The following is a 26914-nucleotide window of genomic DNA, read 5'->3' on the forward strand; positions in this document are numbered from 1 at the left end:
ACAGGCAGGCCTCTTGCATTATTTTTTTCCCTAATTTTTTTTAAAAATAGACGTTTTGGAAGTCTGAAGTTTTATATAAAGCAACGACTTCAAATGTACCCTTTAGGGTATAGTAGTCATCAGATTTATTTTTGGAAAGCTGAGTAGGTCAAGAATACCTAAAATAACTTAGTTTCTATTTAAAATTCCCTAATGACTTTGTAACTTAGAAGGAGAAAAACAGTACTTAAAAAGATTATTCGAGGGGCGCCTGGGTGGCTCGGTTGGTTAAGTGTACGATTTCGGCTCAGGTCCCGATATCACAGCTCATGAGTTCGAGCCCCGTGTCGGGCTCTGTGCTGACAGCTTGGAGCCTGGAATCTGCTTCAGGTTCTGTGTCTCCCTATCTCTCTGCTCCTCCCATGCTCACACTCTGTCTCTTTGCCCCTCCCCAACTCACGATCTCTCTCTCTCTCTCTCTCTCTCAAACATAAATAAACATTTAAAAAAAAAGATTCTTTGAGATGTATCCGTGTATGGTATCAGAGGGTAGCTACACTTGTGGTGAGCAGGGCATAAGGTAGAAATTGTACACCTGAAATTAACGTAACATTGTAACATCATGTAGCAACTATGCTCAGATACAAGAATTACAGAAAACATGTCAACGTGGTCCACAAGTATATCTCACATAGAGCTGGTGATGATTACCCTGAAGGAAGAAGAAATACATTTTTTCCTACAGACATGGGAAAATGTAGCCAAGGACTTGAGAGAAAACTAGCATATGTGACATCAGACAGTACCCTCTCCTGACTCCAGGAAAAACATGGAAAGTGTGAAATAATTCGTTAAATCCGAGCAAACAAACAAACAAACAAACAAAGCTAATTTTAAAGGGACATTTACATAGCAGTGTGATCTGCAATGTTTTAAGTAAAGGAATTTGACAGCCAAGATGAATTCTGTTTTCTAAAGTTAGCCACAAGGAGCGGGGATCTGGTAAAAGATGAGCAAGGTCTATGGGTTCAAAGTGGACATCAGGCAACCGAGTACGATTAGCAGGAAGCTTCTATGAGGCGTCGTACTTGCAAAATTTTAAGAGGAGGGTCACTACAAAGTTACTTCAAACACAAATAGTGCTTTCTTATATTTCACTCACGGGCGTCACAGGGAAATGAAATGATTTAAATTTGCCAGAAACCAGGGGCGCCTGGGCTCGGTCGGTTAAGCATCCGACTTCGGCTCAGGTCATGATCTCGTGTGGTTCCTGGGTTCAAGCCGCGCGTCAGGCTCTGTGCTGACAGCTCAGAGCCTGGAGCCGCCTTCAGATTCTGTGTCTCCCTCTCTCTCTGCGCCTCCCCCGCTTGTGTTGGCTCTCTCTCTCTCTCTCTCTCAAAAATAAACATTAAAAAAATGTTTTAGGGGCGCCTGGTGGCTCAGTCGGTTAAGCATCCGACTTCGGCTCAGGTCATCATCTCGCGGTTCATGGGTTCGAGCCCCCTCTCAGGCTCTATGCTGACAGCTCAGAGCCTGAAGCCTGCTTTGGATTCCATGTCTCCCTCTCTCTCTAACCCTCCCCTGCTTGTGCTCCGTCTCTCTGTCTCTCTCTGAAAACTAAATAAACATTAAAAAAGTTAAAAAAAATAAATTTGCCAGAAACCCACGAGATACAGACTCTGTAGCTGGCTACACTCTCCTGGACAGCAGAGTAGGACATTCAAAGGACACAGCAGGCTGTGCCCGGAAGGAGCTTCCTAAGCTTGCGGGTTCTGAGCTCCTCAGGGAAGGGCCTGCCCCTTGGGGGCCCCCAGTCCTGGGCAGAGCTTCGCTGTGGCGTAGGATCATTAACTGGTGGCTGTGCTGAACAGAATGGCAGCACAGAAGCTGAGTACACGGAAAGAGAGGAGAGTTGTCAGAAAGTTTCTGGGTGGAACAGACTCCAAGGCGCCCAGAGGATCATGGGGGTTTCCTTGTGCTCGGCTCTGCCTTGCAAGATAAACCTGTGCTCCCAGCGGTGGGTGGCCCCTGGATGGCTCCCTCCTTGACTCCACAAGCATGTTCTGGCCACCTGCACATGTAACCACAGGCTAACGATCCCCTCATGTCAAGCCAAAGATAACTAAATAAAGTTAAAGACCCTGTCCCGCCTCGTGTGATGGTTTGGGCAATGCTGAGAGCCCTTCCCTGATCTTCTGAGGTTCTGTCGCTGTTGAGGAGGGCCTGCATCCGCCAGGGCAAGCGTCCTCCGCGAGACCAAGTCTAGCGCTGCCCCCGTGCCTCTACGGCGCCCACCTTTGGTAGGTCCTTTCCTGTTCAGCACCGCCTGCTGTTCCTCCGTGATGTTCAGCCGCCGGACCACGTCGGCCAGCGCCGATTTGAGCAGCTGGATATCGTCTTCTTGCATCTGGACGCGCTGCTCCAGGGAGGCAATGCGGTCCGTCACCTCCATGCTACTCGCGGCGGAAGCGCTGTCATCTAAACCAAAGGAGAGGAACAAGTGACTCTCGAGTGCCCCCCGGAGGGATGGGACCGACCCGCACGCCCGGAGCGTATTGCTGGGACACGGTACCATTCATACCCTGGAGGCCACTGCTCTCGTGCAGAAACCATGGGCCGTCTCGTGCGACACAGAACTACAACGTCTCACTCTGCTCTAGTCTTTAGTGATTCTGTTCGTGCTTTTCATTTCCTCTTGGCTGAGGTTTTATTTTTTTATTTTTTTAAAGTTTTTTTTTTTTTTAACATTATTTATTATTGAGAGACAGAGAGAGACAGAGCATGAGCAGGGGAGGGGGCGAGAGACGGGGAGACCCAGAATCCGAAGCAGGCTCCAGGCTCCCAGCTGTCAGCACAGAGCCCGATGCTGATGCGGGGCTCGAACTCACAAACTGCGAGATCATGACCCGAGCAGAAGTCGGACGCTTAACCGACTCAGCCACTCATGCGTCCCTCTTAGCTGAGGTTTTAAGCGCTACTGTATTATTCTAGACACGGGCCAATGCATGTTCTTTCCCATGACATTTGGAGACCTCAGAGGTAGAGGAGGGACCAGCGTGCATCTCCCCTCACATGGCAGAAATCCACCCCCCGCCCCCATCACCGTCTCGCTTTTGTTCTGACCATGCTAACTGAAGGGTTGGCCACATAATCCCAAGACAACACTATCCCCTGAAACCAATGTTACACTATATGTTAACTAGAAGTTATTTTTTTTAATGTTTATTTTTGAGAGAGAGAGAGACAGAGAGAGAGAGAGAGAGAGAGAGAGAGAGAGAGACGCAGAATCCGAAGCAGGCTCCAGGCCCCGAGCTGTCAGCACAGAGCTGGACGCGGGGCTCAAACCCACAAACTGTGAGATCATGACCTGAGCCAAGGTTGGACGCTTAACCGACTGGGCCACCCATGTGCCCCACCTAACTGGAATTTAAATAAAAATTTTGGGGAAAAAAAGGCTTGGGGCACCCCGGTACCTCAGTCAGTTAAGTGTCCAACTCTTGGTTTCAGCTCAGGTCACGATCCCATGGTTTTTTGAGTTCGAACCCCACATCAGGCTCTGTGCTGACAGCAGGGATCCTGGTTGGGATTCTCTCTCTCTCCATCTCTTTCTGCCCCTCCCCTGCTCACATTCTCTCTCTCTCTCTCTCTCTCGTGATAAATAATTTATTTATTTATCGTGATGTATTATCTTTCCCACATAAAATAGCCTTAACACAGCACTTCTCAGACACTGTGGCCTCAGGACTCCTTTACATCAGCAACACTTACTGGGGACCACAAATAACTTTTGTTTGTGTGAATTGTGTCTATCTGTATCTGCTGTGCTGAAAATTAAAACAGCATTTTATAAATATGTAAGCATGACTCAGCTACAAAGAACAAAAGTATCACATATTAAGTAGCCCATTTTTATGGAAAACTGCTATCTTTTTAAAAACGAAAATAATTTTGTGAAAGGACTGACATCTTTGACTGTTTAAAAATTTTCTTTCATGGCTGACTTACTAGCGAAGAACCAGATTTGTTTATGTATTCAGTCTGCTGTGCTATGTTATTTTGGTTGAAGTATATAAAGAACATTTGGCCTCACACTGACACGCAGTAGGGAAAGGAAGAAGTATTTTAATAGCCTCTTCAGATACTTATGGATAATCTTTGTTATTCGATGAAAACACGATAGATGGTAACGTTATAAAAGTTAGCTGCAATGTGGAATCTAAGACCACATAAATAAGATTTTTTACTTCGTTAAAATAACGGAAGAAAACGAAACAAGACTACACCATGTATCAGTCATGCCTGTTAAGGGCCGGCTAGTCTGACAAAGTAACATGATCTGTCTGCTAAGCACCCCATGACCTCGATGGCAATCCCAGCCTCTCGTACGGATCTGTTAATCGCCAGTTCCTTACCAAGGCCTCCTGTGTCCCATAAGGTCTCCTGGCCTCTGCAAACCCATTTCACATCGTCCCTTCTTTCCCTCCATGCTTCAGTCACACTGACCTCTCTCTCTTTGGTATCTGCTGTTGCCTTCGCTTGAAACATTTCTTAACAAGCTTTTTTTGCTTGTTCTGTTTCCTGTTCTTAGGTGTCGGCTCAAACAGAGCTCTTCAGAGAACCTTCCTAACAACCTTACCTAAGGCTGGTGCTCCGATCACGTCAACCTTATTTATTCCTTTCATAGCATTACTGTGCTCTTGCTTGATTATCTTCTACGTCCCAACTATAAAACGTAAGTACCACAGAGTTGTGCCTGTTTCCAGGTAGGACAGACCCCTTGTGGACAGCACCTTCCTACAGAAGGCAATTTTAAGCCTGGAAATTACACAAAAAGCAACTACTTGAAGGTACTGGAGAGGAGACACAGGTATATAAACTCTGGTGGGGAGTTTACACTCACTTGGAAAAATATACAAGAAACTCCTTTCCATGGCTTTTAGCCAGAGTTAAATGGTACTCGCGGTGCGGTTAAGGGTACATGTGGGAAACCCCCACAGCCATTTTGTGCTAAGAAAGCCAAAACGTGAAGTCCAAAAACTGTGACCACTGAAGAGAGTGGGGAAATCCCAGAAGGGAAGAAGCCAGAGCGGGGGGATTCCCAAACTCTGTCTATCCCATCTCTGGCTGACCTGCGGATCACACCCGCATAGAACAGAGTCAAGTGTTACAGCTAAGAGCAGAAGATCAGAACTGAGATCGGAGGCACTGCCCAAGAAGCAGTTAGCAGTTCAAGTCCAGCCAAGAAAAGCAGCCGCTAAGACAAAGGAAAGAACACTTCTTAGAGGGAAATCATGGAATACAAAATCCCCACAACTTAAGATTCATAATGTCCAGGATATAATCCAAAATTACTCAACATACTTAAGAATCAACAAGCGGAACACATTCTCAAGAGAAAAGAAAATAAATGGAGTCCAACTCCAGGATGAACAAAATATTGGAACTAACAGATACGGAAAATGAGGTTATTTCCAGTGAATGAAAATTTCAGTGGAGAAGGGGGAATTACTGGCAGAGAAACAGAAACAATATAAAAATGAACCAAATGGAAATTTCAGAACTGAAGAACACATTTTCGGAAGTAAAGAGTTCACCGAACGGGTGCAGCTGCGTGGACATGATGGAGGAAAGACACGTAAACCTGAGGACGGGGCAAGAGGAAGTATCCAGGGTAAAGAATACAGAGATAAGAATTGGGGGAAAAAAATTAACCAAGTCCCTTGGGGATTTGTTAGATGACCTCAACCAGTCCAATGTACATTAAGTTGGAACAGAAGAAGAAAGAGGACAAGGCAGAAAAAAAATCTGAAATATAAAGGCCTCCCCCCCAATCCTAAATTTGATGAAGGACAGAAACAGCAAACAACAAAATGTTTAACAAATTCCAAGCAAAATAAACACTAAGAAACCCACCTCAAGGTATATCGTAATCAAACTGCTGAAAACTAGATTAAGGGCACATACTGAAAGCAGCAAGAGCAAACTGACGTGGTCTATACTGGGCAAGGACCATGGATGGAGACTAGAAGAGAATGCAACATCTCTAAAGTACGGAATGAAAAAATCCAATCCGGAATTCTATATCCAGCAAAAGTAGCCTCTAACAGTGAAGGTTTAAAAAAAAAAAAAAGCATTTTCAGATAAATGGAAACTGAAAGAATTCATTGCCAGCAGATCTATGTTCTAAGAAGTCCCACAGCAAGTTCTTCAGGGTAAAGGGAGATTATAGAAGATGGAAACTCAGATACTCAAGAAAGAATGAAAATCACTGGAAGTGATAAATATCTGAATGAATTCAAGACTTTTTTTTCTTTTTGCAGTTTCCTGTTAATGTTCTTAAAAACCTTTAAACTTTTAAAGATGAAAATTATAGGGGCACCTGGGTGGCTCAGTTGGTTAAGCTTCCGACTTGGACTCAGGTCATGATCTCACAATTCGTGAGTTCGAGCCCCGTGTTGGGCTCTGTGCTGACAGCTCGGAGCCTGGAGCCTGCTTTGGCTTCTGTGTCTCCCTCTCTCTCTGCTCCTCCCCTGCTCATGCTCTGTCTCTGTCTCAACTACAAATAAAAACATTAAAAAAAATTAAAAAAAATAAAGATGAAAATTGTTAACACTGGTAAGATTTATAGGTGTGTACATGTAATACATATAACTACCATAACACAAAGGATGGGGAAGATATGGATCTATAAGATTTTAATATTTTATATGAGATTTTAATATTTTACACAAGATTTTAATATTATACATTATTAACTGAAGAGACCTGTGAAAACTTAAAGATGTATATTGTAATCCCCAGGGAACTACTAAAGAATAATGCAAATAAGTATAGGTGAAAAAAAAACAACAAAAATATTACATTGAAATTCTATATTCAAATAATCCAAAAGGAGAGAAAAGAAGGAAAGAGGAACAAAAAGTAGACAAATAGGAGAAAAAAAGTAAAATGATAAACCCAAACCTAACATAGCAATAGTTACACTGGTGTTACATTAATGCACTAATTTCTTTAAACACATCAATTAAAAGTCTGAGAATGTCAGGAAAAAAAAAAAAACCAATACCCAACTATAGGCTGCCTACAAGATACATACTTTAAATACAAAGACACAGACAGGCTGAAAATAAATGAATAAAGAAAAGGACATAGCATGCAAACAATAAGCATAAGAAAGCTAGAGTGGAAATATTAATAATCAGATAACATAGATGCCAAATAAAATGTATTACCAGAGATAAAGAGGACCATTTCATAATGAAAACAGGATCAATTTATCAGAAAGACAATCACAATAACAGAGGTTTAAAATACACGAAGCAAAAATTGACAGAATTAAAGTGGGAAATAGACAATTCCACAATTATTCCTGAAGATTCCATCACTCCTGTCTCAGCAACTGATAGGACAATTAATTTTTAAAAAATCACTCAAGACATAGAAGTTTTGAACAGCATTATAAACCAGTTTGACTTAACTGATATGTATGGAAAACTATACTCAACAATGGCAGTGTACACGATACATTCACCAGGACACATCAGGTTCTGGGCAAAAAAAGCAGACCGGAACAAACTTAAAGACTAGAAGAGTATGTTCTCTGACCACAGTGGCATTAAATTAGAAATCAAAAACAAGACCACACGGAAAACCCCTACTATTTGTAAATTAAACAAGATACTTCTAAATAATCATTAAGTCAAAGACAACATCACAGGACAACTTAGAAAATATTTTTAATTAAATGATAGTGAAAATGTAACATTTCAAAATGTGTGGGACACACAAGGACAAGCTAAAGCAGGTCCTTGAGGAAAATTAATAGCTTTAAGATCTCTTTGTTAGAAGAGGAGACAATCCTCAAATCAATGATTCTCAACTTTCACTAGTAACTAGAAAAAGAAGAGCAAATTAAAACAAAATCAAGCAAGGGGCACCTGGGTGGCTCAGTTGGTTGAGCATCTGACTTCGGCTCAGGTCATGATCTCACAGTCCATGAGTTCGAGCCCCACGTTGGGCTCTGTGCTGACAGCTCAGAGCCTGGAGCCTGCTTTGGATTCTGTGTCCCTCCCTCTCTCTGCCCTTCCCCCCTCATGCTCTGTCTTGCTCTGTCTCTCAAAAATAAATAAATGTTAGAAACGAAATCAAGCAAAAAGAAGAGAAATAAGAAAAGAGATGAAGTCAGTGGGATAAAACATGGACAAAGAAAATCAACGAAATCAGAAGCTGGCTGCTCTCTGAGAACATCGATCAAATGTAAGCTCCATAAAAGCAGAAATCTTCTCTGCTGGTCCACCGAGTTATTCTCCCAACATGTAACACAGGGTAGGAACTCAATAAATATTTGGAACATGGATGAATAGATGGGTAAATGGGTATCTGGATTTCATCTGGGAAAACAGGAGCAAGCAGGGGTTGGCCTTGATGGACAAAAACATTTATGTAGAAAGGCAAGAAGAGCCACATTCCAGACAACGGAAACAACTGAAACAAAGACAAGGGAGCTGAGAAGCATAAGAAGTACTCAGAGAATCGTGGCCTTTGAAATTGAAATCTACCATTTTGTAATTTCTGCTTACTGGATATGAATCTGCCATGCCCCTAAATTCAAGTTCTGTCGACGTTCTAAGTAACAGATAATAGTTTCATACACAAACATTTTTCAAGTGTGTCTATGGTACTTCTGAGACAGAATAACGGGGATTAAATGCTGGACAACCCAAAGAACTCATCAAGCATTCACATACATGTAGAACTTAACAGATCCTATGAGGGAAACACTGTAGAACTCTTTATTTTTTTTTTTTTTTTTTTTTTTTTTTTTTTTAAATTTTTTTTCAACGTTTTTTATTTATTTTTGGGACAGAGAGAGACAGAGCATGAACGGGGGAGGGGCAGAGAGAGAGGGAGACACAGAATCGGAAACAGGCTCCGAGCCATCAGTCCAGAGCCTGACGCGGGGCTCGAACTCACGGACCGCGAGATCGTGACCTGGCTGAAGTCGGACGCTTAACCGACTGCGCCACCCAGGCGCCCCTAGAACTCTTTAAAAACACGTCACAGACCTCTCTCTCCCAAGAAATCAAACTTGAGGTAAGAATTGGCAAATCATCTTTTCTCACACTCCTTGCCTTCCAAGAACTACATATTCCATTCTCTACGCTCTTAAAGTAGGATTCGTATATCTTCCGTTGGGAATACTGGTGACTATGTCTTTTTCTTTCTGTCTCTCCCTGTTGATGGAGACATAGAAAGAACTTTTTAAAACCCAACAGTCAGAAAACAAACAACCCGATTAAAAAATAGGCAAAAGAGTTCATTGACACTTTGCTAAACTGCAAACAGGCACATGAAAAGATGTTCAGTGTCACCGGCCACTGGGGAAATGCAAATTCAAACCACAATGAGACAAGATATCACTACACGCCCATTAGAATGGCCAGAATACAAACTACTGACCAAACAAGATGCAGCGAGAATATGGGGCACATGAAACCCTCTTACGTTGCTGGTGGGCACATAAAATGGTACGCCTGCTCTGGAAAAATGGTTTTGCAGTTTCTTACAAAGTTAAATATACACATAGCGCATGACCCAGACTCACCAGAGAAACGGACACCCACATTCATAAAAAGCCCGTACACAAAAGTTGGAAGCGGTAAAAACTGCAGCCAACTCAAATGTCCTTCAACTGGTGACCGCCTAAACCGTGCTACCTCCGTAGAGTAATAAAAAGGAAGCTAACTACTGATACAGTGGTTTGGGTGGATCTGGAGGGTATTACGCCGAGCGAAGGAAGCCAGTCTCCGAAGGTTATGTGCTGTGTTATTCCATTTATGCGATATTTTCCAAAAGACAAAGCTACAGTGAAGGAGAACAGATCGGGGGTTACCAAAAGTTGGGGTAAGGGCACAGCACTCCAGAGTTTTGGGGAATGACGGAAACGTTCCGCATCCTGACAGTGGTGGTGGGTTACACGAATCTCTATTGTGTTAAGATACGTAGAACGGTCTCCAAAGAGCAGATTTGTTGAATGTTAACATAGAAAATAAAATAACTTTTGGGGAGTCCAAGGGAGATGTGGTCTACCCACTGGCTTTGTCAGTTAGGGGTTGCTATTTGGATTGTTGAGGCTGGTGGCTATTACGCCTTGAGATCTGAGCAAAGACATTCCAATGAGAACACCTGCGGCTCACTGGAAAGAGACCGCCCCTAAGGTCTACACCGCTTCTTACGAACAGACAGCAGTTCTGTGTGATTTCTCCTTCTGTCCCTTGACCTGGATGGGAAAGCAGGGAAGTCCCACTTCATCAGGGAAAGCAGGGAAGTCCCACTTCATCAGGGCAAGCCAAGTGGAAGGGAGAAGTTGGTGAGGGGGGGGTGGATATAAAGGTAGGTTAGCTCTGTCTGCCCCCTGAGAAGCAAGGCAAGAGCTGAATAAAATCTTTCAAAGGGAGGGCAAGCCCGGGTAGCAACTGTCACACGGGGACCTGGGCCATGGCAGACCTAACCGGGAGGGTCTCCGGCCTCAGGAAGAAGGATCGAGTGAAGCCATTCCAGAGCCAAAGTAGTGTTGGAGAGGACTTCCAGAAGAGGGATACCGCTAGTCACCAGGAGCGCGGACGCGGGAGTCAGGTCACAGGGGTTCAAATCCCAGCCCTGCCACTTCCCAGCTGTGTGACACAGGGCAAGTTATTGTATCTCCACGTGCCTCAGTTTCCCCACTTGTAAGACAGGGACAACAACAGTTGTCTACCTCAGCAGGTTGCTGTACTATTCAATTAGTTAATATACGTAGAGCTCTTAGGATGCATTTTTGCATATTGTAAATGCTTTGTAAATAAATGCAGGCTACAATCAGCCTACAGTCATTGTCATTGTTAATTATTATCACTGATAAAAATCACCAAAGTTAACCTTTCCTTCAAAATCCCCATGTGTTGTCTGAACACTGTTATGCAAAATAGCACTAAAAAATTAATTAGAGGGGCATCTGGGTGACTCAGTCGGTTGAGCATCCGACTTGGGCTCAGGTCATAATCTTGCGGTGAGTTTGAGCGCCGCATCGGGCTCTGTGCTGACAGCGTGGAGCCCGCTTCGGATCTTCTGTCCCCCTTTCTCTGCCCCTCCCTTGCTTACCCTCTCTCAAAAATAAATAAATATTAAAAAAAATCAATTGGAAATTAGTGTTTTATGAATAAAACATGTTTTCCAAGTCATAAAAGAATCTGGCACGTAGAGTCGTGCATTTCTGTGAGTCGGGGGCTGTTTTGCGTAGACAGCAGCTGTGAGAGACAGTGCACATTGGCTGTGGGGGCCGGCACAGCCCTGAAAAGGACAAAGTTGGCTGCTACCACACCACCTTGCATAGACACACCCCCACACACATCTAAAAATTTACAATGAAAAAATAGGATCACTGTGTCCTCAGCGTGCTCTATAGATGGCTTTCATAAAAGTGCAGAAATCAGATTCCATTTTAATTATACTGCCAAATTTGTACAGGGAAAAAAAAAACCCTAATTTTAATATTTTACCTAAAATAAAAACCTCCCCAAACCCAAAGCACAAAACTCCGACCACCTCAATATCTACCTTCAAATACAAGTGATTACAAACCGAAAGGTCCAGGGGCACCTGGGTGGCTCAGTCGGTTAAGTGTCCAACTTAAGCTCAGGTCACGATCTCTTGGTTTGTGGGTTCGAGCCCCGCGTCGGGCTCTGTGCTGACAGCTCGGAGCCCGGAGCCTGCTGCGGATTCTGTGGCTCCCTCCCTCTCTGCCCTGCTCGCACTCTGTCTCTCTCTTTCTCAAAAATGAATAAACATTAAAGAGAAAAATTTTAAACACTGAAGATCTGTCTGCTTAAGAGAACTTCTATTTGCAAGACTTGCTGAGGTGGTCCCCGTGACGTAATCCCAGTGCTCTGAAAATCCTGCCGGAACTGCTACCCTAACTAACCTACATGGATTGTCTCACTTCTGCTCCTCAGGTAGCTACTCTCAGGAACAGACTGGAGGACTTCTTGGGAGCAGTGTGAGCTGTCTGTAGTTCTTAACCTTCGTGTGAATAGAAAAGGCCAGTGTTGTTCAACTGACTTTACAAATTCAAATTCAGCTCGCGAAGAAACTGGCGAAAGGAAAAACAAAACCCAAAGCTTGGTCTAACCAACACAAACCATTTCCAGCCTCTGAACATCTCCCAGCATTCTGGGGCACAAGATGGGAGAGGGGATCTGAATTCCATCAAAGAAAAACCTTATCCGATTGGCAATTCAGATGATTAACCCCCCTAGCAAGTTATGTATGTTATTTTTTTTTCTTTTTTTTTTTTTTTTAATTTTTTTTTTCAACATTTATTTATTTTTGGGACAGAGAGAGACAGAGCATGAACGGGCGAGGGGCAGAGAGAGAGGGAGACACAGAATCGGAAACAGGCTCCAGGCTCTGAGCCATCAGCCCAGAGCCCGACGCGGGGCTCGAACTCACGGACCGCGAGATCGTGACCTGGCTGAAGTCGGACGCTTAACCGACTGCGCCACCCAGGCGCCCCCAGTGTGTTATTTTTTTTTAAGATTTTTAAAGTTTATTTACTTGAGAGAGAGAGTGCGCACATACAGCAGGGCAGGGCAGATGGGTTGGGGGGAGAGAGAGAGAGAAAGAGAGAGAGAGAGAGAGAGAGAGAGAGAGAGAGAGAGAGAGAGAGAATCCCAAGCAGGCTCCACACTGTTAGCACAGAGCTTGATGTGGGGCTTGAACTCGTGAACTGTGAGATCATGACCTGAGCCAAAATCAAGAGTCAGAAGCTTAACCGACTGAGCCACCCAGGTGCCCCAAGTTATGTGATTGATTGATTGATTGATTTTAATGTTTATTTATTTTTTAGAGAGAGACAGCGCATGAGTGGAGGAGGGGCAGAGAGGGGGAGACACAGAATCCGAAGCAGCTCCGGGCTCCGAGCTGTCAGCGCAGAGCCGGATATGGGGCTTGATCTCGCGGACCATGAGATCATGACCCGAGCCAAGGTCAGATGCTCAACCAACAGAGCCACCCGGTTATATATTTTAAAGTAATGTTCATTCTTGTAGCTTGTAGCCCCAAAATGTACCCACGGAGGTCATTAAAACAGTGTTAGCAACTGAATAGCTTTATCTTTTTTCCAAAGTGTTTGCATTCTTGTCCAGCATCACTGCACCTTGTGGAGTTAGAGGGAGGTTTGAAAAAGACAATATTCTTTGTATTTTCACCTCTGGGGCTTTTTTAAACTTCTGGATGAACTGGAACCTTCAGGACTGTGCACCTGCTCGTTCCCTGAGGAAGGCGCGGGGATCTGGTTACACACAACAGGCGGGGCGTCCCTTATCTGAGCCTCAGGAAACTAACTGTCTGCGATCAGGCTGCACAGGCTGACGGAACGGGCAAAGCGACAGACGAGATTTAATCTGACGCAGAACCAAACCCACGCTGGCGTGAAGTCCGTAACGCAGCTGTCTTAGCAGGCTAAGGGCTCCGCGAGTTCCTCTGTATCCTAGACCAGCGACGGACCTTCTCAGGGCTACAGATCCCAGCCTCGTGATGGCATTTTGTCGAGGGCCAAACACGGTTCAGAAAACCAGTTCTCAGGAAGGCTGGCAATCCGCGTCACCGGTTCTCGGCTGCCTGGGCCCTGGGACTCCAGGAAGAGCACGGCTCTGGGGTTCAGATTGTGGAGGGTTCAATCCCTGGGCCCGTCGCTTCGCTGCGCAGTCTTGGCGAATGGCTCGACCGCTCCCGGAAGAATACTGCCCGTCTCCGGAAGTCCTTGTGAGGGTAGGTGGTAACGTACACGAGCACCTAACACAGTGATGGCAGACAGGTGCTTGACACAAAGGGCAGTGTGGTGTCACCGTAGCTCGCCGTTGTGACTACCGTTATTCGTAGCAGCCGAAAGCAAACACCGGCCTTCAGTGAAATCAGCGTTCACGACAGTTGCTGAACAAATTCTGTAAGTGCTTGGTCCACGAGAGAGGCCTGCACTGGAGTAAAAGCAAGCCCTCCCGTGATGGCACACGATTCGTGGTCAGAGGGTGGACCACGCATCACACCCACACCTCCCTCTCTGACTTGAGTCTCCCGAGGAGCCAAATGCCAGCTTCTGAGTTTCACGTGATGTCACAGATCCAGGTAGGTCCTATATCACCTCCGGTTCCAGGGACAAGAAGATGACCTTGTGGCTCTTCCCTGGCCCTAGACCTCCGAGTAGCCACGCGTGGATGCAACTTCTAGGTTAAACTCCTGTTTTACGGTAAAAAGTGGCACAAAAAGATGAAGCGACTTGTCTGTTTGATTCTATGTAAAAGAGCAGAAAAGCGCATTTCGTCCTCTGTTCATATGACTACCTCATCATCTAGAGAGAAACAGGCTCTTGGCGCTACATGCTCTGGTGATACAAAGATGCTGGTGTCTGCGTCATGTTCCTGGAAGTCAAAGGGGACTATTAATTTCCAACAGTTAACCTAGAATCTGTCCCTTTTATCCTGAGATGTTCTCTCTGTTAATTATTTAAAACAATAAGGATGGGGGCACCTGGGTGGCACAGTCGGTGAAGCGTCCAACTCTTGACTTCGGCTCCGGTCACGATCTCACGGTTCACGGGTTCGAGCCCCGCGTCGGGCTCTGTGCTGACCGCTCGGAGCCTGGAGCCCGCTTCGGATTCTGTGTCCCCCTCTCTCTCTGTCCCTCCCCCACTTGCACTCTGTCTCTCTTGCTCTCAAAAATAAACATTTTAAAAAGTGTTAAAAAAGAAAAAGATCTTACTACAAGGTTTTAGCATTTTAGATCGTACAAGCAGTAAGGACTAACAACCACTCACTCAATGATTTGCAGGCAGACGTTTCATAATAAAAGCCAGCCTTCCATGTTATTATGTTACATTGATTGCTATAGCACCCAATAGCAAAAGAAATAGAGAAACAGTGTAAGAAGCAACACGGCCTCTGTCATCTTCAGGTCTGGATCCCAGTCTGTCGGATTCCCAGCCCTGCCCACCACTCCTGGCTGAAGGGCGCCAGATTTTTTTCTGCTCTAAGAGTCCTGGTTCTCCCGTGATCCACTGGGTCCGTCAGGCTCTCCGAGTCTTGCTATTCCCTGGGCTGCACCTGCCACTTAAGCTCCGGCTCTGAAATCGATCGCTTCCTGCAAGGACTGACCCTGTCCATCAGGAAAGCTGTCTCTATGGACGCTCGTGCTACCACTCGTATCCTTGGCCGTGAAAGGATCTACAGCGGCCCTTGACTGACATAAAAACCACTGCCATTGTCTATTGATTAAAGGAACTTCAGCAGAGCCTCTTGAACCTGGAGAGCTTCAGAGCGTTAACTCTAGAGGTTTAAAGCTAACAGACTTTCCGTCCAGTTCAACAAATGTTCCTGAGCACCCTTCGGGACCAGCCCTAGGGCGGGCGATGCAGTGAACACCGCGACCTTCGCAACTGCAGCCCGCTCGGTCTAGCACAGGAGACTGGCCAACAAATAACCATCACAGAAGTACAGGAACACAGATGAGAGAGCAGTTAAATAGTCCCCGCTCTGCCCCCAGCCCCAAGCTTGGCAAAAAGCCCAGCTAGAGATGCAATGTGAGGACAAGACACCCCTGGATCATCTCACAGCTGAAGCGGGAAGAGCAGCATTTCAGGTGAGCTTCTGGGTTTCAACTAGTGAATAATGAATGAGGCAAAGAGGAAGAATAGAAACAATCACTTACAGAAAGAACAGCCTTGAAATTCTCCAGTTGAGCATTCAGAAAATGGGTTAATTACTTTATCGTGAAATATACTCTCATTTCATTTTGCCTAACCAGAGTTATCAAGCCAACAGACTTCCCATGTTTATTTTTGAGAGAGAGAGAGAGAGAGAGAGTGAGCAAGCATGAGCAGGGGAGGGGCAGAGAGAGAGGGAGGGAGGGAGGGAGGGAGGGGCAGAGAGAAAGGGAGACACACAATCCCAAGCAGGCTCCAGGCTCTGAGCTGTCAGCACAGAGCCCGACGAGGGGCTCAAACCCACAAACCGTGAGATCATGACCTGAGCCTAAGTCAGACGCTTAGCCAACTGAGCCACCCAGGTGCCCCTTCCTTGAAATCTTTGAAATGATTACTTAATACTACACACACACACACACACACACACACGTGCCCCCCACATGTACACGCACTCACATGCACTTATCCCACAACGAGCTTACACACACAGACACACCTCACATACTGGTGACCCCCCCCCACATGCACGCACACTTACACGCATGCACATGCACACACACACCACCTCTGCAGAAGTGATTTTGTTTCTTGTTTCTGTCAGAGACTAAAAGACCTAGACACTGTATGGCTAATTCTTTTTTTCCACTTTATAGGGTTTTTTTTTCCAGTTTATTTATTTATTTTTGGCGGGGGGGGGGGGAAGGGCAGAGAGAGGAAGAGAGAATCCCAAGCAGATTCTGCACCGTCAGCACAGAGCCTGACATGGGGTTCCATCTCACAAACCATGAGATCATGACCTGAGCCCAAATCAAGAGTCAGATGCTTAACAGACTGAGCCGATCAGGTGCCCCCCACTTTATAGTTTTAAAGCAAACAAGAGATCCTGCAGTTGAGCAGAAAAGAAACCCCCAATAAGGTGTGAAGCAACATGCTTTAAAACTTGGCCTTTGTTCTGAAGTCCAGCAGCACGAGGAGCACTGAGGGCAGGAGGGCACAGCCAGTCCGGGGACCGCTGGGGGAGGGGGAGAGGAGGGAGAGGGGGGAGGGGACTAACACAAGTCACGCAGGATTGCCAATCTCAACCACAGAAGGAAAACTTAAAATCATGGAGGTGGAGGGGCGCCTGGGTGGCTCAGCTGGTTAAGCACCGGCTTCGGCTCAGGTCATGATCTCACAGTTCATGAGTTCGGGCCCCACATCAGGCTCTGTGCTGACAGCTCAGAGCCTGGAGCCTGTTTCGGATTCTGTGTCTCCCCCTCTCTCTGCCCCTCCCTTGCTCGTGCTCTGTCTCTCTCTCTCTCTCAAAAACAAATGTTAAAAAATTTTTTAAGGGGCACCTGGGTGGCTCAGTCGGTTGGGTGTCCGACTTCAGCTCAGGTCACGATCTCGCGGTCCGTGAGTTTGAGCCCCGCGTCGGGCTCTGGGCTGATGGCTCAGAGCCTGGAGCCTGCTTCCGATTCTGTGTCTCCCTCTCTCTCTGCCCCTCCCCCATTCATGCTCTGTGTCTCTCTGTCTCAAAAATAAATAAACGTTAAAAAAAAAAATTAAAAAAAAAAATTTTTTTTTTTAAAACGTCACAGAGGTGGGGAAGGGGAGAGCAGACAAAATAATGAGCATAACACAGAACTTGAAAAAGACCTAAGGCTGTCATCGAACGTTCATTTTACAAAGGGACTGTTGTAATATTCACTTGCTACATTTGTTGCTCACATCTAATTTTATTTTTTAATGTTTATTTTTGAAAGACAGTGGGGGAGGGGCAGAGAGAGAGGGAGACAGAGGATCTGAGCAGGCTCTCTGCTGACAGCAGAGAGCCCAACGCGGAGCTCGAACTCGCGAACAACGAGATCATATCCTGAGCTGAAGTCGGACGCTCGACCAACTGAGCCACCCAGGCGCCCCTGTTATTCACGTCTAGATGAGATGTGGTCAGGTCCTAAATGGACTTAACCAGAAAGTATCTAAAAAGGTCACTTCAACAAATTTTTGTTTGATACGATAGTTTCAAAACATTTCAGCAAAGAGAATAAAAATAAAAGCTAATCTTGTTTTTATCATTTTGTATTAATTTCTATTAGTGTACAATTTTTTCTACTTAAAGTACTTTATGGTTCCATTACCCATAACATGGGTCATCTTCTAGACTGGACAGTTTCCATTAGTTTCAGACATGTGACAGCCTGTCCTTCCATAGTTGGGATGAAAGTCAGAAGAGCAAAGTTTAAGTAGTTGAAAATCCATGAATGGGGCCAAAGCCACATAATTGGTTCCCCAAGATAAAACTTTGTACAACTCACTGAAGCTAGCGGTCTGTCTTCAGGATATTTCAGTGAAGAGGTTGGGCTCTTGGAAGACACTAAAACGGAAAATACCCAGGTTTTCATTGTAGGACTTCTCTCTTAGTTTCCTATCAAAAAGTGGGGCCCCAACACTCCGGGGTTAGAATCCAAAGGGCATCTGAGCCCAGGCTCCACCACCCATATTCTTTTGCTGATTATTGCTGTTACTGGAAAATGCTTTTCTGTCCTTTTTTTTTTTTAAATCAATATCACATAACTACTTTTTTTGTGTTTCGAAAGGGCCATCAACTCCTGCTTCCAGCCAAGATGGACTTACAGGCACTTATATGTGCCACTGTACCTAAAACAGCTAAGAGGAACAGACTAAATACGTCATACAAAGGTTTTCAAGACACTGGACAGAAGACAATGAGGGACCGTGATCGCTCAGATATGATAAGCAGAAGACGTGACCCCACAATTGCCCTGCAGACGGCCTGGAGTTTCCTGGAAGTGATGCAGGGAGGGAACCTCGGTGAACCCGCAGGTCTCCCTAAGTTGGGGAGAAAGGGCTGAAGGTCCAGAAAAGCCGTGAGCGCACGGGGCACAACACTGAAGGGGACAGAGCCACAAGACAGGACACTTTGGAAATCTGCAGAGAAGACCCGTGAGTCTTCAGCTGGGGACTGATCAGCACTTGAGTGTGAGGAAACTACCGTGGGCTGAGGCAAGAACCACCCAAAGAGAATAGAGAGGACACCCACTAGAGCCCACACAGGGCTGGGAATAGTTCCTGTCGTCATCAGCCAGGGTGGAAGACTACATAATCCACAGGGCATTGGGTAGAGAACTCAGAGGGTTTTGCCCTAGACTAAGATGCTGGTCCCCTCCTCACAAGGCTTAAGAGCCTGACGCAAAAGGATCAAACTATTTCCAAGTGACTTAACCACATCCCAGAACAAAGCTTGAAAGTATTTACAGGAATAAAAAAAAATACCTAGCTCCCAACAAGGTAAAACTCATAATGTCTGGTATCCAAGAAAACATGAGGACCAGGCATTCAAGGAAGCAGGAAAACATGACCCATCCTAAGGAAAAGAATCGAGCAGGCAAACTCACCCAGAAATGACGGAGATGACAAAAGAGTGCACAGGGACAATCACATTGTTATTATGACCTTATTATATGTACAAGAGTCAGAGGAAAGATGGACCATGTCAGATGGACACACGGAAGACGTGTGTATTTTAAAAAGTCAAACTACGGGGCGCCTGGGTGGCGCAGTCGGTTAGGCGTCCGACTTCAGCCAGGTCACGATCTCGCGGTCCGTGAGTTCGAGCCCCGCGTCGGGCTCTGTGCTGACAGCTCAGAGCCTGGAGCCTGTTTCAGATTCTGTGTGTCCCTCTCTCTCTGCCCCTCCCCCGTTCATGCTCTGTCTCTCTCTGTCCCAAAAATAAATAAACGTTGAAAAAAAAATAAATTAAAAAAAAATAAAAAAAATAAAAAGTCAAACTACAATCCACTAGACGTGAAAACTATAGTCTACTAGATGAGATTAACTGAAAAAATTAGTAAACGTGAAGAAACAGCAACAGAAACTATCCAAAATGAAATACAGAGAGAAAACAGCCTGGAAGGAGGTTGGGAGAGAGGCAGAGATGGGGGGAGGGGGAGAGAGAATATGAGACTAGAACACCAGGGAGTTTGTAAGACAAGCTCAAGTGTGCGGACATCCATGTAACTCAAGTCCCTAAAGGAAGAGCGGGGAGGGGGAGGGAACAAAAAATAACTGGAGAAACTAAGGCTGAAGTTTTTTCCAAATTTTATGAAAATTATAAATCCACAGATCAATCAGCTCAGTAAATCCCAAGCACCACAAACACGAAGGAAATCATACCGTGCAGAGCAAAATCAAATTGCTTAAGACCAGTGATAAAGAGAAATTCCGGCAAACTAGGAATACAGAACTTCCTTGACTTGACAAAGAGCACCTACAGCAAGCCTAAAGCTACACCACACTTAATGATGAGAAACTGGCAGCTTTCTCCCTCACAATGAGGACAAGGCACCAATGTCCCTCTTACCACTCCTACTGGACATCACACTGAAAGTCCTCACAAGTGCAAGAGATGGAAAGGAAGTAAAAGGTATACAAATCGGGAAAGAAGAAATAGAACGGTTTGCAGATGACATGATGGTCTCTGTAGAAAGCTCGAAAGAATCACCAAAACAACTCCTATACCCAGTAAGTGATTATAACAAGGTTACTTGATACAAGGTTAATATACAAAAGTCAATTGCTCTCCTATATAACAGCAACGAACAAGTGGGGTTTGAAATTAAGAACACAATGTCATTTATAATAGTGCCCCCAAACTGAACTATGTAAGTATAAATCTAGCAAAATAGGTACAGGATCTATATGTAGAAAACTGTAAAATGACTACAAAGAAATTTTTTTAAAAGATCTAAAGAAATAGATGTTCCATGTTCATGGATTAGAAGTCCCAATATTGTTATAACGTCAATTCAATCAATGTCAAATTAATTTATAGATTCGGCACAATCCCAACCATAATCCCAGTAGGCTATTTTGTGAATATCGACAAACTGAGTCTAAGGTTTCTTTGGAAGGGCAAAGACCCAGAATAGCCAACACGATACCAAAGAACTAATACTACCTGACTTTATGAGCTTTATAGAGCTACAGTAATCAAGACATCATGTTATTGGGAAAAGAATAGACATATAGTCGAACAGAACGAATAGCCCAGAAACAGACCACTCAAATACAGGCAGTTAGTCTTTGACAAAAGAGCAAAGCAATTCTATGGAGAAAGGACAGGATTTTGAACAAATGGTGCTTGAACAACAGGAGGCCCATATGAAAAAAAATTTTAGATGTAGATCTTACAAACTGCCACAAAAATTAACTGAAATTGGCTACAAAGGACAAAGTATTTTCAACTGAATAAACATGAAAACACAGCATACCAAAATTGGTGGGCTGCGGCTAAAATTCTAGAATTTTATAGCACTAAAAACCTACATTAGAAAAGAAGAAGGACAAAGGAGAGGAGGAGGTGAAGGAAAATGACCTCAGCTTCTACTTAGAAAACCCAAAGGAAGCAGAAGAGAGGAAGTGCTATACTTCTGAGCAGAAATCAATGAAATAGGACAACAAAACAAAACAGTAGGGAAAAGCAATGAAGACAAAACCTGGTTCTTGGAGACAATAAATACAATTGACAACCCTGTAGCCAAATTACTCAGCAAAAAAGGGAAAGGGGCAAAATGTTAGTATCAGGAGTAAGAGGTGACATCACTACAGGTCTACAGCTACTAAAAGGATACTAAGGAAATAATAAGTGCAACTTTGTACAATAAATTCAAGAACTTACATGAAATATACAAGTTCTTTAAAAGATGAAACTACCAACGCTTGTGAGAGAATGCATAGAGAATCTAAATAGTTTTAATAAAGAAACTAAATTTATAGCTGAAAACCTTTCCGCAAAGAAAACCCCATACCCAGATAACTTCACTGGTGGAGTCCACCAACCATTTCAGGAAGAAATCATACAAACCATATGCAAACTCTTGCAGACGTTTGAAGAGAGGGGCTATTTCTCAATTCATCTATAGGTCAGAATTACTCTAATGGCAAAATCAGACAGATATATTACCAAAAAGTGTGGGTTAGCACAGACAGCAACTCTAGCAGGATCTCCAATGCTCTGACGTGGGAATGCAAAATGGTACAACCACTTTGGAAAACAGTTAAACCTATACCCACTGTTTGGTCCAACCATTCCACTCCCCGGTGTTTATCAAAGAGAAATGAAAACATACGCCCATACAAAGACTTGGACACAAAAGATCAGAGCAGTGGGATCTGTAATAGCCCCAGACCGGAAACAGCCCAAACGTCCATCACTAAGTGAATGCACAAACTGTGATATGTGCATATAACGGACATATGACTCAGTAATAAAAACATTTTAATGTTAACACAAGCAACACCACGGATGAATCTCAAAATAATTATGCTCAGCAAAAAGAAGCCAGAAAATAGAGTGCATGCTCTATGATTGCATTTATATAAAATTACACAAGATGCAAATTAGCCTACAGTGACAGAGGTCAGTGTTCGGAAGGTGGGGGGAGACAGGGGGCCGATAAAGGGTCGCAAAAAACTTTAGGGGATGATGATGTTCATTCTCTCTATTGTGGTTCTGGCTTCACAGATATATGCATATCTCAACACTTACCAAATTGTTCATTTAAAATATGTTCAGATTATCGTATGTCAATGATACTCCCAGAAAGTTTCTTTTTTCTAAGGGGAAAGGAAGCAACAAAAACAAACAAAGAACAGTATAAAAAGAAAAAAAAAGGAGGAAAGTATCTTAATGATTCCAGAAAACCTACTCAAAACACTCACATGTTAAAAGATATCAAAAACACTTCATAGTATGAGGCAGGATGTGAAGGAGAAGAAGGAGAAGGAGAAGGAGAAGGAGAAGGAGAAGGAGGAGGAGGAGGAGGAGGAGGAGGAGGAGGAGGAGGAGGAGGAGGAGAGGAGGAGGAGGGGAGGAGGGAGGAGAAGGGGAGGAGAAAAGAAAAAAAGAAAAAAAAAGAAAAGAAAATATTCAGTTTGAACAAAGAAAGGAAACAATATACATTGGACTACTTCTGGACCTAAAGGTGATAGCAGCTTTTTCCTTGGGGGAAAAAAAAGGAAAATAGTAAAAAACTTTTTTAACATTTATTTATTTTTGAGAGACAGAGAGAGACAGAGTGCCAGCGGGGGAGGAGCAGAGAGAGACAGACAGACAGACAGAATCTGAAGCAGGCTCCAGGCTCTAAGATGTCAGCACAGAGCCCGAAGCAGGGCTTGAACCCATGAATTGTGAGATCATGACCTGAGCCGAAGTTGGATGCTCAACTGACTGAGCCACCCAGGCACCCCAAAAGAAAAATATTTGCAATCAAAGCCAGTGATTACATATTCCAGCAATCGCAGCAGAACTATATTTTTCCCACCTCCCACCCCACTCCACCCCACCCCTATTTCTACCCTCTTAGATTAGCTTTCAAAATCCCACTGGAAATTGCTCATTCCAAATTCCACAAAAGATACAACCCCTGGCTCACAGCTGCTGATGGTCCCGCGGGAGCAGCCCTCAGGGCTGGGGATACAGGATGCTGCATCACTGCGTGTTCAGAGGGGGACAATGACATTGAACACCCTACCAACCCATGGAGCTGAGCATTCAGATCTAGCCAAGAAGACATCTGCCTCTCCACGTTCAAAACCCTGCTTCCAAGCCCAACCAAAATACGTTGAGAAATACTGCTCAGAGTACATTTCTGTAATGTTATTATTTTAAAGGGTGTTTTGGGATAATACGAATTCCCTAATAATAACACGAGTTCTCTAGTTGTTTTTTTTTTTTTAATTTTTTTTTTCAACATTTATTTATTTTTGGGACAGAGAGAGACAGAGCATGAACGGGGGAGGGGCAGAGAGAGAGGGAGACACAGAATCGGAAACAGGCTCCAGGCTCTGAGCCATCAGCCCAGAGCCTGACGCGGGGCTCGAACTCACGGACCGCGAGATCATGACCTGGCTGAAGTCGGACGCTTAACCGACTGCGCCACCCAGGCGCCCCACGAGTTCTCTAGTTTATCGTAAATGCATGTGACAAGGATATGGGTGCATCTGAGCTGTGGCATTTTCCAAAGTGAAACCTTGCAGTTTGATTCTTTATTCAAGATCGATTTCAAGTTTAATCTGAAACGCGAATACTAGAAAAAAGTGGGAGGAAACCAAGAGACTGGGAAGGGGGAAGAATAGGAGATAATTAAAATGACCTTGTCCATCTAGACCCTCAGAGAATAAGCTTCCCAGAAAGCCAAGTATTAGGAGGGGTACACATTTTCTAGGAGCACACTTTTTAAAGTTTCAACCATTTCATTTAATAACAAAAAGAAACCACCCGATTTTAAAAAAAAATGGGCAAGGGACTTAAGCATTTCTCCAAAGATTTACAAAATGGCCACTGAGCACATGAAAAGATGTTTAACGCTAGTTTAGTCATTAGGAAATTGTAAATCAAAACCACGATGATGGGACACCTGGGTGGCTCAGTCGTTGAACGTCCAACTCTTGATTTCAGCTCGGGTCGTGATCCCAGGGTCGTGGGGTAGAGCCCTGTGTTGGGCTCCACGCTGACTGTGGAGCCTGCCTAAGAGTCTCTCTCTCTCTCCCCCTCTGCCCCTCACCCCTGTTCATGCTCTCTCTCTCTCTCTCTCTCTAAAAAAACAAAAACCCACAATGAGACACCCCTTCACACACACTACTAGGACAGGATGGCTATAATCAACAAAACTGAAAATGAAAACGTTGGCAAGGATGTGGGGAGATTAAACCTCCTATGTTGCCACTGCGGAGAACAGGGCAGTGTTTCCTCAAAGAGTTACACATAGAATCCCCATTCCACTTGTGGGCTGCACACCCAAAAGAACCGAAAACAGGGACCCGAACAGGTATCTGCACAGTCATGTCCAGGGCACTGCTATTCACAACAGCCTGAAGATGATGGGCGCCTGGGTGGCTCAGTCAGTTAAACGTCCGACCTCAGCTCAGGTCATGATCTCAGTTTGTGAGTTCGAGCCCCACGTCGGGCTCTGTGCTGACAGCTCAGAGCCTGGAGCCTGCTTTGGATTCTGTCTCCTTCTCTCTCTGACCCTCCCCACTTGTGCTCTGTCTCTCAAAAATAAAAAAATTAAAAAAATTTAAAAAAACAAACAAACCAACCAATAGCTTGAAGATGGAAACAACCAGGGTCTCCACCAGCTGATGACCAGAGAAAGGAAATACAGTGCATCCACACAATGGGTATTACTCGGCAATGAAAGAAATGAAGTTTTGACACCTGCTACAAGGTGGTTGGAACCTGAAAATGCTACGCCAAGTGAAACGCGCCAGTCATGAAAAGACACATATTACACGATTCCACTTATATGAAGTATCTAGCCCGGGCAAATCATAAAGGCAGAAAGCAGATTAGAGATTGCCAGGGGGTGGGGGAGGGAAGAATGGGGTTGTTGCTTCACGGGGCCTGAGTTTCTGTCTGGGGTTAGGACAAAGTCCTGGAAATGGATGGTGGTGCTGGTTCCACAAGTTTGTGAATGTAGCTGACGTCATCAGATCTGTATATGTTAAAATGGTTAAAATTGCCAATTTTGTTAGGTATGTTTCATGGCATTAAACACGTACCCCAAGTTTTCAACCATTTTGAATGATGGGCTTTCAAGAAACGGATAATACTGGGGTGCCTGGGTGGCTCAGTTGGTTGAGCGTCCGACTTCGGCTCAGGTCATGATCTCACAGTTCGTGGGTTCGAGCCCCACATCGGGCTCTGTGCTGACAGCTCAGATCCCGGAGCCTGCTTCCGATTCTGTGTCTCCCTCTCTCTCTGCCCCTCCCCCACTCACACTCTGTCTCTGTCTCCTTCAAAAATAAACAAACATTAAAAAAAAAAAAATTAAAAAAAAAAAAAAAGAAAAGAAACGGATAATACAATGCAGCCCTGAACAACAGGGGGTTGGCAATGCCGACCCCCGCAGTCAAAAATCCACGTATAACTTTTGATTCCCCAACAGTCTAACTACTAATAGCCTACTGTTGACTGGAAGCCTTACGATCATGTCAGCAGTCAGTCAACACATGTTCTGTGCATTGTATGTAATATATACCTTATTCTTACAATAAAGTAAGCTAGAGTAAAGAAGATGCTATTAAGAAAATCCTAAGGAAGAGAAAATACATTTACAGGGCTGTATCCATCGAGAAAACCCATGCTGTTCCAACCCGTGTTTCAGGAGTCGACCGTATCCACACTCTCACGCATCCATGCGCTCTCTGTGCCAGAGGCGGTGCTGGGTGGTGAACATGCAAAGTCTCATGGGCGCAGACAACAGCACTAACAAGAGAGCAAGGGCAAGAACACAGGTAGGCATTCCCAGGAGGCATGAACGAGGGCCCTCAGGTGGGCCCGGAGGGTCTGGAGGGCTTCCCGGTGATGAACACAGCAGTGGCTGAGCTTGAAAGGAGCCAAAGGAATTTGCCAAAGAGAAACAGAACGGCATCCAAAGAAGTGCCCCGTTCCAAACAACAGCTGATGAGCTTGTACATCAATTTTTTTTGATGTTTTTATTTGTTTTTGAGAGAGAGAGAGAGAGAGAGAGAGAGAGACAGAGTACGAGTGGGGGAGGGGCAGAGAGAGAGGGAGACACAGAATCCGAGGCAGGCTCCAGGCTCCAAGCCGTCAGCCCAGAGCCCGACACGGGGCTCGAACTCACGAACCGTGAGATCATGAGAGCTGAATTCGGACGCTTAACCGACTATGCCACTCAGGTGCCCCCTTAATGACCTGTTCAAAGACCCTATCTCCAAATAGAGCCACCTTCTGAGGTGCCAGAGGTTAGAACTTCAACACACGAATTGGGAGAGGGGGACACAATTCAGCCCACAAAAACGGTATTCATAGTACCACGCCTTCCAGGTCCAGACACCACACAAGGGTCCCCACCAGGCCTGGCTGGTCCGCCAGGGTATCTCCGGGCTGCTAAATGGGTCTCCGTGGAGAAGGACCACCAGAGTGCTCACCACTGCCACATTTATTCTGCACCTAGTCACGTACAGTGCCTGGCTTGGAATGAATCAAAAAGCAAGTGGGTGAATCTCCTGACACTCTCAGCTCACTGAAATCGGTATCTGGAACCACCTTGAATAGTCTTCTCCAATGTTCTGAACCACAATCACATTCTGTTCCTGGTCAATACACAGTTCTTTGTTTTGTAGCACATCCCTGCTCACAACCAAGCTCTCGCACGCCTTCTGTCCCTGACTCGC

The 26914-nt window shown here is 44.8% G+C and overlaps 1 protein-coding gene across 4 annotated transcripts in view; it reads right to left on the bottom strand.

Moving 5' to 3' along the window:
• EML1 (EMAP like 1) overlaps positions 1-26914 on the bottom strand; it is a 185287-nt gene that overhangs the window by 73784 nt on the left and 84589 nt on the right. For all 4 annotated transcript variants that reach the window (XM_025919403.2, XM_086708831.1, XM_086708830.1 and 1 more), the window contains exon 2: positions 2275-2457. In XM_025919403.2, the coding sequence (XP_025775188.1) occupies positions 2275-2457 (183 nt within the window). The remainder of the gene's footprint in view (positions 1-2274; positions 2458-26914) is intronic.

This window comes from Puma concolor, chromosome B3, assembly GCF_028749965.1.
Source record: "Puma concolor isolate L17-30 chromosome B3, mPumCon1.1.hap2, whole genome shotgun sequence".
NCBI lineage: Eukaryota > Metazoa > Chordata > Mammalia > Carnivora > Felidae > Puma > Puma concolor.